The sequence below is a fragment of the Parambassis ranga genome, chromosome 4, assembly GCF_900634625.1.
Source record: "Parambassis ranga chromosome 4, fParRan2.1, whole genome shotgun sequence".
NCBI classification, from domain to species: Eukaryota; Metazoa; Chordata; class Actinopteri; family Ambassidae; genus Parambassis; species Parambassis ranga.
Window position 1 is genome coordinate 22356257 of NC_041025.1, and position 13060 is coordinate 22369316.

Genomic DNA, 13060 nt, shown 5'->3' on the forward strand with positions numbered 1-13060 from the left:
TGTGCGTTCACACTGTCAGCAACATGATTGACGTTCATGTAGTGTTCTGCAATGGCAGCTGTTTGTAGGGATGTGGCGATCAATATGTCCTCCACTACAATGAACTTCCAAACTGCTTTTTTATGGCCTTATCTCTATATCCATAATACAGTGTGGACTTGTGTATAAGAGAAGAAATGACAGACATGTTATTGCCCTATTAATTGCTGTCCATTGCTGTCCTACTCCCAATTGAATGTCAGCTCATCAGTCCCAATGTAAAGATGATGACAAAGAAATTCTATCTATCTCAAAAACACTGTCTTCTACACCACGTCAGCCGCTAGTTGTTGTTACACATCACAATACTGCAGGGATTCTGGGTAAAAGCCTTTTGCAAAGTGAGGTCTGATGTGCACTCGTGGATGGGGTGCATTAAAGTTGCTAAAGGTCACCTCCGGAGAACAACTCTTAGACACCTGGGACACCCTGTGGTCTCACGCTCCTTACTGCACTGTTGAGGTGCACAAGGGCAGCAGTCTAGAGACGGGGACAGGGCCTATGGGTCATGTCAAGAAGGCTGAATCCATCTTTATTTGCAGTTTTGTGCATGTGAGATATGGTGGTACTTTGATATTAAGGTCAGCATGCCAACTTTGCACTATCCATCATCATGCATACATAGTTAGCATGATCACATTAGCGAGCTCAGTGTTCTCACCAGGAATATGTAAATATCATGCCGCAGTAGTGAGATACCCTGTCTGGACCAGATAGAGATACAGCTAGCATGGCTAAAATGTATTTGACTGATTGTGATGATGCTAACTTGGTAGTGCTGATTGGAATTGAAGTTCTAACAGTCACAAGCAACATTTTGTAGGCAGGCGGTTTGTTGATTGCCTCCACACGGACCAGATTATCTGTGTGGCACAAGGAAAGTGAGTGGTGGAGGTATTTATGGCCATGCTACTGTACTGGGGGTAATGCAGTGAAAAGGAGAATTTGGGGGTAACCTTGTGATTTATAGGGCTGGTAAAAAATCTGCAGCAATCTTACATTTAAACTGCATTAAGCCACAGACGTCCTTATGAAGTAAGAAGATTTAAGTAGATGTAGTGGGATGCAAAAGTCATATTTTACTCTTAAATATGGGCCATTAAAAGGCATAAGAAACCTCAGTCACATCTATTCAGATCATGGGAAACAACACATTAGTCAGCCAGTACCAGGTGTATTTCAGGACTCAGAAAGCTGTTGCCATAGAGACAGTTCCCAAGGAAACACAGGAAGAAGCTGTGTTAGGGGTCCCACTCCACCTGTGGCTAATCCTTCGGGAGGCTAAGGTAGCTGTGTAGGCTAGTTGTGACACAAGTGCAAGTCACTCATCCACTCAGTAGTAGTGATGTCATAACTGCAGGTGGGATCTCACACACACACACACACACACACCTAGCTTGCCTTTGGCTAACAGACGTCCTAGACCTGGACGGCATGCTTTAAGGATGCCGTGATCACACTTGCTAGCCTGGTTGTCTCTCCTCTCCCCTGTCTTCTCTTTTCTTTTATCTCAGTTGGTGCCCAGCAACAGCCTGTTGTTTTCCATTCTGGAGTCATGCTCTCTGCGTGTATGTCTGTGTATGGCTGCCTTGTGTGTTTGTGCGTGAGAGTGAGAGTGTGTGGGAGAGCTGGGTGCTGCAGTGTCTGGAAACTGCCTCAGGAGAAGCTCTCTCTCTCTCACACACACACACACACACATAATATGTAAAAATGACCAAAAAAGCTAATGCATCCATGAGATTTGACACAGATTTGTTGGTCGATTAGCTACACCTACACACAACATTTATCTTGTTATCTGTCTTGCAGGGAAACATTAACTTCTGCTGCTTTTGTTTCCCCCTCACTCTGCAACAGGCATCATTGCATATGTCTGTGTGTTCATGTGTGTGTGTGTGTGTGTATTTGTAGTAGAGGGGGGAGCTCTGTTATGTCATTGGCTGACTGGAACATAGGGGCGTGGCTTGTAGCAGTAATGATATCTGACAGTGAGGGAGAGAGAGAGAGAGGCGTCGGGTTGCAGCTCCAATAAAAGACTGGAAAAGACAATTTGCTGAAAGACAGGCAGAGACAGAAAGAGAGAGAAACAGACGGACAGGGTGGGTGGACGAGGGTTAGGTAGAAAAAAAAAAAGAAAGACACTGAATAATGTACTGAGTGAGAGAGACGAGAGGAGAGAGTGAGACTTGGAGCAACAACAGAGATGTAGGAGGGAGGGGAGGAGAAACAGAAGAGTTGCAGAATAATTCTTCCAACCATCCACCTACTTCAGATGCTCTCCTCCTCGCCAGCATCCTTCCACCTCCCTCCTTTCATCCGTCCAGCCACCCATCACTCCCTCCCTTCTTCCTTCCATATTTAATGGGAGCACACACAGTGGCAGTGGGGAGATTGCCTGGTCATCTCCTTGGATTCAGAGAGAAGAAGGGAGGGAGGGAGGGAGAAAGAGGTGGGGTGGGGAAAGACAGAGAGAAAGAGTGAACTCCCTTAAATAATCAATCCTCATATCCTGCCGTTGCCTGGCCCACACTCCCCCTCACTTTGCCTTCTCTGTGGAGCTGAAGAGAGGAGGCTTTGGACTTCCAGATATGTGGATGTTGGACGTTTCTCCTGGATAAAAGAGAAGATGGGATGACAGACAAATGGATGCACAACAACAGATGGACGGATGGACTGATAGGTGGACAGATGCACAAAGACCCTGGACTTATGCTCCAACTCTAAGAGTAGTCTGTCTACCTGCCCTGCACTTTCTACCTCCTCCTCCAGCTCCTCCTCCTCCTACTCCTCATCTCTCCATCAGCCAGCTGCTCTGCCGTCCCTGAGGGCAGCTGAAGAAGATATAAAAGGAAAATAAAGAGATATTATTTCAAGAAAAATTGAGTGGAGAAGCTAAAAATATCAACAAAAGCAACTAAATCTTCAGAAAGCGGTGACAGAAAGGAAGTTGGACTGTGTATTTGACAGCAACACCGTCAGAGCTGGAGACTGTCGGAGGAGATGAAGCAGTGGAGAAGCTGTACGACATAAACTCTATCTTGGGACGAGAGGACAGCAGAGACGATGAACTACATTTTTGGAAACAACACCTTGTACCCCCGCAGTGCACGAGTAGGCGGGGCATCCGGGGGTCAAGGGGCGGGGCTAGGAGTCAAACAGAAGCTGGGGCCCAAGAGGGGCTCCTCGGAGGAGCTGGCGCCTCCGCACACCTCCTCCCCATCCACCTCCTCTCCCGCCTCCTCCTCCCCCTCCACTTCCTCCTCACGCTGGCAGCAGCTCCTTACCTTCTTCTCCAGGAGGAGTGCCTTCACCGATTGTATCAATGCTAGCCAGGTAACACACACGTCACAGATTGTGTGTGTGTGTGTATTTTGCTTGAGGGATGGTAGGGGATCAGGGTGGGAAGCATGTAACCTAAGCAAGGTTTTTGTTTTGTGTGTGTGTGTGTGTCCATTACGTCCACAAACATTCTCTAGTTTCAGGTCCTTAGCCAGAACAGGGAAGGGGATGCAGGCAGGTTTTAAATGGAAGCTGAAGCAGCTCTCTGTTTGTGGTTGAGATTTTTGATAATGTTGTCATGGAAATGAGCCCTGGCATAGTGTATGAGACCCAGAGAAGCAGTGTGTTGCCATGGCAAAGCCGTGGTTTAGCTGAGCAGTCTCAGCTCTCACTGAAATCAAAGTCTGGCCATATAAAGGTGCACGACTGACCTAATGAGAGAGGCATCACCGTCGCCACACGTGTGACTAAGTCTAATCCTGCAGCCCGAGCTACAGGAATGCAGGAATATGTTGAAATAAAATATGGAAGAATGCTTTAATAGGTGCTATATCAGGGATGCAGAACCTCAGTACCTTGTCAAAAAAAAGCCTGTGTCTGGATCCGGATCAGTTTGGGCTGCCTGTCATGAGGAAACATGGAAGCTGACCCTGGTCTGGTCATTGTTGTAAAATGTGCCATTGTCACCAAACTTTTAAAGCAGTTTTTCTGTGCATTTAATATTTGAAACTACAGCTATGGCTCCTTTCCCATTCATTCATTTCGAAACTGGCCTCCTTTTACAGAAATAACTGCCATAGGCTTTTGCCAAGATGGCAGCCAGGTGGTGGGACTTGTCCTTAAGCTCTTTGATGTAAACTAAATGCGATAACTGCATGGCGGCTGTCTCCCATGTGCATGCACTGGCCTCACTTGCTCTCTCTATCACAAAGTAGATCAAAAGGTGTACAGTTGTTGTGGCAGATAAAACGGCCAATAGGGTCTGATCATGAATAATACATCGACCTGTGCATAGTGCTGCTATGAAAGGGTGAAACACAATCCCACACTATAACTCTAAACAAATGCTTTTGCTTCCTGTAGTATGATGGGACTGCTGTTAATTCTTCCCTGTCAAACCCAGCATTATGTACTCTAGCTGGTAACAAATGTTAACCAGCTAGAGCTTGCACAAATCGCATAACTAACTACCACGGCAATCGTGTGTAGCCCACAAAGGAGCCACAGGGGTGCTGCCATCACATGGACCCTCTCAGATGCAGCCTCCGTCTGCGGTAAAAGCTGTGTCAGCAGGTTTTGGAAAATACTCTCTTCTACTACTTGTAGTTTTATAAGTAACGCTTTATAATATTGCATAAAAAAAAGTGCATCGAACACTCAGACTCCTCCCAAAAATAACACACGGGGTTAATGTACCCTTTTTAAATGCATTAACGTGTGCATCATCTGCCTTTAGGGTCTCACCTTTTAATATGACATGTTTATATTTAGGATGCTGTGTCCTGCACTCAGCATCTCTTTGAGGAGATCTGTGCTCTCTGAGGAGAAACAGGCCTGAACTCTCCACCCATTAGGGCTGTGTGAGCTGACGTGATTGGCCATTAGTCAGTGTAACATCAACTCCTCCTGCTGATGCTGTGTATTAGGCATAAGTAAAGCATCAGCTAAAGTGATGCCAAGCTTCAGCGTCAGAAACGGGGACAAAAATCAACAGAAATGCAGTTACACTACTCGACAATTTAGACTTTTTAGACTGCAGGTGACAAATAATGTCTTCATCATATTGATGTTTGAATGTAGAGACAGAGAGCCGCTCTGTGTTCCACCCTTTTATACTTATCTGCAGATCTACAGCCCCCACCCCCTCACAGTAATCATATTGGTCAGTGTTTTCCTGAGGTGTTGCCATTTTCTTGTCTAAAGCACTTATCACATGACTGATAGGCCATTATGCCACACACACACACACACACACACACACACACACACACACACACACACACACACAAACAAACACACAGCTGTTGGTCCTGAGAAATGGAGGCTATTTTTCAGCAGCTGATTTGAGCCCCACATCATATTTCACTGTGTGTTTGTTTTACTGTAGGTTACCTTTAAGGTTTCAGGCTCATGGTTAGGTCAACGGTTAGGTCTGGACTTGGGGAGGTGAAATTTGGAGTATGTATATGTTAGATTCCAGTCATTTGTCCTACTGTACAGCATTTCACTGCAAACCTCTTCCTTGCTGCCAATAAGGATATTGATGCTTAATGCTATTAGATAAACAGTCAATCTGTCTGTTTAGCTGGCTCCAATGCTGACTTCACATTTGTTAATCATCTAAAGTTTACTGTGCGAGTGATTTTGTAGCATCAAAATACAAAATTCATATTGCCTCAAGAACTTTGTGCAGCTCTGTGTTTCAGACTGTATATCATCGCTGGTGTTTGGTAATCTCAGATAGAAGGTTAACCTCTCTGCGTTCTTGTGTGTTTGTTATGCTTCCCTTTGAGCCTCCTCCACCCTTTCCTTGTATAATTGATGAGAAGTAAAGCAGAGGTATGAAAGTCATCCTGGCTCTTTAGAATCAGCACTAAAAGCCTTAGAGGTGTTTAGTGGTCACAGGAAATGGGTGTGGAGAGGGATGGACAAAGCTGGAGAGACAGATGGACAGACAGAGGGGGCAAGACACTAAAGGAGAATTAGCGACTGATTAGAGAAATCTGATCCTGTTAGCTCACTTAGATGATAAAATATCCACCCAACACGAGGAGCAGCAAGTCAGGGGACACACTCAAGTTACATGTTAGTTGATCTTTGATTTTATCAGGACTGGCTAGGAGGTAAATAGCGTCTTAATGATCTGTCAGACGTTGTCATAGATAAATTATTAGTCTGACGGAGGATGGAGGATGTGTGTAGATGGTAAAAAGCTGCACACCGGCTGCTTATTTCATGCAATCCACTTCCTGTGCTTAACTAAATTCACTAAATCTAAGCTAGCAGCCAGTTTGTTGTGGTGAATAGTTGTATGTACAGATTATATATTTAAAACCTTTTCTGTACATTGTAACAGTTGGGAGTTTATGTTCACATCCTACAATCATCAATCATAAGTGTGAGCTTCCTGCTTCTGTGACTTGCCTACCTTAGCTCCACTTGCAATCTACCTCTTTGCCCATATTTGAAGTTTAGGTGGACTGGAGCCTCTCTCACAGGAACTCAAAATGACTCTTCAGAAACCTACAGGTGGCGCCATGGACACCACGTCTATAATTATAATGCTGTGTGTGTTATGTATGTGTGATAGTGGTTTAGTGACGTCTGACCGAGCCAGACAGGGCTAGCATGTGATCTCAGAGTGTAGGAAAAGTAGTAATAATTCACAGTATTGATTGTTTTGTCTCTTCTCTTAAATGTAGGGTAGGAGATTTTAAAAACAGTGAGAGTCAGCCAGATTTGGAAAGTAAACACACGCCCCTTTCTCTCGGCGCTCACCCCGAAGCCACGCCTCCCAAACACATGGACTCGCATTACCTGAAGACGAGCTGCGGGCTGTGACTTCGGCCATCATGCACGTACCTCTCTGGTGCGCGCAGAGCAGGAAGAGAGTGACAACCAGCCAATACTCCGAGCAGGGTCCACCCGGAGGATTGGCTGATGTTTTTAGTGTTTTATAGCTTCCACAGATGATTCATATTCTTCATTTTAATGTGAAACTGCCGAACTAATTGGTTGCTATCGGATTGTAAAGAGAAGTTACACTAATTAAACAAAAAGTGCATCAGAATGAAATCTCCTACCCGACCTTTAAGGCATTGATGATCAAAACCTGCATTACACTGTGATATGTACGGGTGTTATGCATCTCTGTGGCAGATAATACTTTGTTGCACTTTCACAGCATGTAGTGCCAAGTCTGCCCAAAATGAGCGTGATCGGTTTAAAGTAAAAAGTTTTTTTTTTTTCTGCACCAGTGCAGCCACACTACTTTCCTGTGCATCGGTCTGGCTGTCCTGTGAGAGGTTTTTACATTTAATCATAACACAAATACATTTACTGTGTCTCTGAGAAAGGATATTGGAAACATTCAAATATGGTGATCTATCTAAATATATTTATTTTATAAATGGTCATTTTAAACTCTAAAACCATTGGGAGCTTCATTATTAACACTCAAACTGAACTCTAATCCACTCTGCTCAATGCAAACCCTGCTCATTATCATCCTGCCCAAAGAAACTTTCCACTCTGCCTGTGCCTCATGGGATTCCACTGTGCATGTGTGGGCTTCTCTGGTTCTCACTGTCGATTTGAAGATCCACCGTTCCACTTTGTCGTATCAGCTCAGTGTGATGAGCAGAAAATGACATGATTTGTTGTGAGTCAGCTATACTGTGAAACTTCACTGCAGTTTCAGGAACAGTATTTGAGTGGGCACCGTGTAATAAAGTGAAGTAAGTAAAATTGTATTTTTGTGAGTCTTCACACCATAACTGAGAATTTCACCTCCCACAGGCTTCTCTCAGAAACTACTGTATACATCATCAAAGTGTGCAGGAGTGAGTGTATGCTGCAAAAGACAAGAAAGAAAAAAAACGCTGTGTTCATCTCAGAAACAGTAACCGTGAGGTTAAAAGCAGCGACTTGAAAACATTAACGTGTTCAGACTCGTTTGAAACCCTCGAGGTGTTGTGACTGACGTGTGCCTGCTTGGGTCGATTCTGATCAGCTGTTAAATGTGAACCTGTGTGTTGTGAGCTGCCGCCGTGTTGAGCCGCTCTCAGAATCAAGAATTTTTTTTGACGTTTAAAAAAGTAGTGATCCTAAAACTACTGTTGAGAGCTGAGCTGAGATGATGATTATGTCATCAGTGGGTGGGACTGATGCAAATGTTTACAGTCTGGACCACGGTTACCCGTGGTAACTAATGAGCTCCGCCTTGGATGCTAGCCTGCACTGCAGGCGGCATCAGCTGTTGTCATGGTGATACTTCTACACTGATCACCAAGCATCGTCTGTGTGAATGTGTGTGCGTGTGTGTTTGTGTGAAGTAGATTGGTGTGTACTTAATACACACTTCACACTGTAATTCACTGCTGCGCGCACACACACACACACACACACACTGTGTTCTAGCAGTGAGTAGTGCATTTCTGATGCTTCTGAGTGTGTGAGGTGTTGCGTCACCTTCTGTGTGTGGGATGAAGCTTGCATATCAGCTCTCTCCTACTCACACGCTCTCTCTCTCTCTCTCTCTCCCTCCTACCTCCAGCTTGTTCTGTGTCTATGCTGACATAATCAATGCAGATTAGCTGACCATGAGCAATCACTTAATAGAACCGTTCACTAATGAGGCTGAACACAACATAATGACATCTCCATCCATCCTAGTGTGATTACTCGACACTGCTGACAGCTTGACAACTTCATAACTAGATATAAGTGAGTGTCAGGTTTTTATCTTGCTTCTCTGATGTTACCAGGCGGACTGATATTAGTTCCTTTGTCACACAGTCACACGTGGATGTGCTACAGTAAGTGACGGGCTCATTGCTGTACTGTAAAATGCACTGATTTTAATTAGAACAGCCATTGTTGTACAAGATTGAAAACTTTGGTCCATGTAAGTGATGCCATCCCTCTCTTGACCTGTAATTGCTGAGCCTCCTGTAGGCCAATCATGGTGTTACTTAATTAAAATGAAAGATTAATGGCATGTAAGTCTCTGGTGTCCTGTGACACAAATGAACAAGTAGATCACAGAGTAGAAGCCTGTCACAGGAAAAGTTTCTTTAGACCAATAACTGCCGTTCATTAGCCATTCATGATCAGATGTTTATCATTACAGCAGTAAGTATACTTGAAATCTGTCAGATTAGTACAGTATAAGCATATTCTGGTATGTAAAACTGTGTGGCTTCCAATAGACTGTAAAATAGGGGTGTAAGAAAAAATCGATTCTGTGAAATATTGCGATTTTTTATTTGGAGATACTGGTATCGATTTAAGTTGTGGCCAAATCGATTTTTTTATTAATTATTTATGAGCAAACATTATTTTCAACATCTTACTTTTGTGGTGCAAAAGTGTCTCTTTCAGCATAAATGTTCTTATAATTAAAATAATTATAATTAAACACGTTGTTCTTGTGAAAGATGTATTACTAGTATTCAGATGAGGCTTTCCAAACAAGCTTTCCATACTCTTAAAACAATATATATATATAAAATCGCAATATATATCGTCCTTGTTACAGTATCGGGATATATCGTATATCGTATTGTATCGTGACATGTGTATCGATGACTTGATGAATCTGTTGACCAACCAGTTGTCGTGTTTTAATATTGTTAGCTGAGCATCCAGCCATTATCACCATATCCATTCCTTCAGTCTCCAGCTGATAGCCAGACTGAAACTAGTAATTTGCCCGAGATGTTAACGATCTGTTATATGGCTTCCTGCGATATAGTACTAAAAAACATATCGGCAATCAGATGATTCTTTCTGGGTGTCCATATTACAAAGTGAAATTTTGCATGTGTGTGTGTGTGTTAACTCTATTTGTGTTGATAATTTAACAACAATTTAACTCACATTATGTTAATAAGCACATTTGTTTTCCGAGTACATGAACCTTCCATTGATCGGTTCCATTGATTTGCTGCCCCAGTTGAGACAGTGACAAATATTTGTAGCTAGGCCTCCTAGCATCATCAGTGTGTTGAACTTGTAGAAAAAAAACAAGCAATTTTGAATTGAATCTTTTAGGAATTTTTACACAGCGTGAAGAAAAAAATCAAGAGCACTGGTAATAACCTACTGTGCATGAATACTAATTATTGCACATTGGCTTATAGCAGCTGGAACACATCACTGGTTGCAGCTCTTTAATCTTTGTCTCTGTTAGGCAGAGGGCGGCGCCTCCAGATACTGAACTCGGTTTGTAATTAAGTCATGGAGGAAGAGATCTGCAGCCCAGCAGACACAGCAGACACAGTAGACACATAGACAGAAAGAGAAAGAAACAAGAGTGTCAAACTCATTTGTAACAGACACTGAGACCGTGCTCTTAACGGAGAATTCATTACATCAGTATTACTTCATCCTGATGCTTTGGCTGGCAGTCGGACTCTAAGGTTTCAACAGGAAAAAGCGAGAGACAGAGGGTGACACGGATACAGGTGAAAAAGAGAGAGTATTGTAGCCACTCAGTCACTGTTGAACTCTGTGTGCTGACCTGAGGATGTGAGCTTTCCAAATAGTCCTAAAGGTAGGATCACTTCCTGAGGTCGAGGAGGAGGTTCTTCTCAGAGTGTAGAAGACTCGACCCCAATCTACATCAGTACTATGTGTGATGGTGCTGCTCTGAGTGCCTGGAATAATCAGTCCACCTGTTCAACCGTGAGGATGTGGTGGGCTTTACAGTCCTGCTCTGCAGCTTTGTTGTTGTTCTCATACCTTCTTATGCCATATTCCGTGATTGACATGCTTTGGTGTGTTGGTTAGCTGTCCTGCAAAGAAGGTATTGAGTCAAGTGTAGCCCTCTTTCATTGAAAGTTGCAGTCTGAGTATGAGGATTATAGTAAGAGTGGCAAGTGAAGAAACTGAGGAGAGAAGTTCCTATAGAACATTTTGTGTTTTATTATAGTGTAATATGAACTAATATATCATGCAGCATCACTCACTGGGTTATTTCCAGTCATATTTGACTGTAGATGTTTACTGTGTTGTTTTATTTGAGCTGCTGTTCAGACACACACACACCATCACCTTCTAACCCCTCCCCCACCAACCCCAAAAACAAACCCCCTTCTCAGATCATATCAATCCTGATTCATGCTGCCATGTTGTGTGTGGCTGCTGGTGTGATATATGATAATGAAGATCTCAGGCTGTGACCTCACATGTCTGAGATCACAGCTCTGCTGCGTTGCTGTGCTGAGATGCAGTCAGATGCAGCTTTACCTTTAAATGAAGCTATTATACCGTTGTTGTGTGACCAGTTGGTTCAGTCAGTCACACAGCAGCTTCAAATGGTTTGAATAACGACATTTTCTTTAGCTTTTAATGTTGGTGTGATTGTATTTAGCTCCTCTAACAGTCTGTTCGATATTTATTTGATACGCAGTCATGCCAAACTGCCAATCTGTGCTCATTATATCTGACTACTTCATCAAGTAACTCTCCACTAACTGAGGAACAGTGCACCATCTGTGTGCATGCAGTCTAACTTCCATCTGTCTGTGGAGTCAGAGGCCCCCTGCTGGTGACATGCAGTATCTAAATCTGGCCTCCCTGCAGAGTTGCTAATTGATTTTTACTTAAATGGACGTTTTTCTAGCAAGCTCTTGGCGGAGATGTCTGACTACTTGATCCTCATTGATTCTTGATGACTTAATCATGCACCTATTCTTTTTTTAAGGGAGCAAAGAAGAGCCTTTTAACTTGAAATAACCTGAATTTAATACTGAGGCTTTTCAGCACATTGAATCAAGCTGACCTGCACAGAATAATATGTGTGTGATTGTCAGGTCATTCTGACCAGAATATCAAATATGGATTCAATTAGGGGAACTATTTGACATGACAATGATGTGACACTCCACAGACTGATGTGATGTGTTGTCTAATGTGTTTTATAGTCGTGTCAGACGGATAGATGGAGCTTGGCTTGATGAGAATACGCTGACTCAGATGTTTTATGATTAAACATATTCATAGTTCATGTTTCTAATTGATAAAGTAACAGATCACACTTATGAAACTTTTTCCTTATCCCCCCCCCCTCCACCCCTCCGTCCCTACATTTTCAGCCTCCACCCTTTTCCTGCCCCACCCTCTAGCGCTATATTAGTGCTGGCTTCATTTAGCGCTGCGATGCTAACAGCCTATTCTCCTAGCTCATCCTCTCCTGGTTGAGCGGTTAGCCTGCAGCGCTTGTAGTACTTTACACAGGAAACACACAGACTAACACACTGAGCCGTTATAACAGGCTTTCTCTCAGCCACCCTCTCTGCAGCTCTTTGTGTTCTCCACATGGGTGCTGCTTTTTAATGTGTGCCTCTCTTTCTGGTTTGGGGCAAGCTGTGGCATATATTAGCTGGCATTATAAAGACATACAGCTCATAGCTATAACCACATAGGTATGTGTGTATGTATCTCTCCAGCTCAGAACCAATGGCAGCTCCTGTCATTTCCTAAATACCAGCTGTAGGTAGCCAGAAGCTATGTTTATACTGATGTGAAAAATATTCATTAATACCCCTACTGTGTACATGTTAAACTGTTAGTAGTAGTTATTGTAAACTTACAGGACTTATCATAGGGCCATCAGACACAGTGCTCACTGCTCACCTCCTATAGGTCAGATAGTGCTTATATAGCCTGGAGGTGTGTTTGGGTTATTGTTGTGAGCACAAACCAGATGGAATGGCAATGCTGCCGAATGCCTGTGGCAGCCATATTTGTTATCAGTGTCACCAGCAAATCCTCAGCGATTTTCTACTCGTAGTTCTTCCTCAGTAGTGACTTCTTTGCAGCAGTTCGACCATTTAGGCCTGATTCACAGTCTCATAAACAGTTGCTGTGAGGACGTGTCTGCTACCTGAACTCTGTAAAGCATTTATGTGGGCTCTGATCTGAGGCCCTATTACTTGGAGGCTGGTGATTCTAATGTGTTCGAAGTTAGTTTGCTTTGGTTTTGCTTCTTGCAAAATTTTAGGAAAAGACTTTCTGT

General features: G+C 43.3%; 1 protein-coding gene across 3 annotated transcripts in view; it reads left to right on the top strand.

Annotated features, from left to right (window-relative positions):
* Positions 1-13060, top strand: part of LOC114434164 (disks large homolog 1-like) — an 88433-nt gene that overhangs the window by 32994 nt on the left and 42379 nt on the right. The window contains exon 1 of one of the 3 annotated variants that reach the window (XM_028403148.1): positions 2655-3372. The exons of the other annotated variants lie outside the window; for them this stretch is intronic. Coding sequence (XP_028258949.1) covers positions 3103-3372 — 270 coding nt within the window. The 5' untranslated portion in view covers positions 2655-3102. Of the gene's footprint in view, positions 1-2654; positions 3373-13060 lie in introns of those variants that run through there. 3 annotated transcript variants of the gene reach the window in all.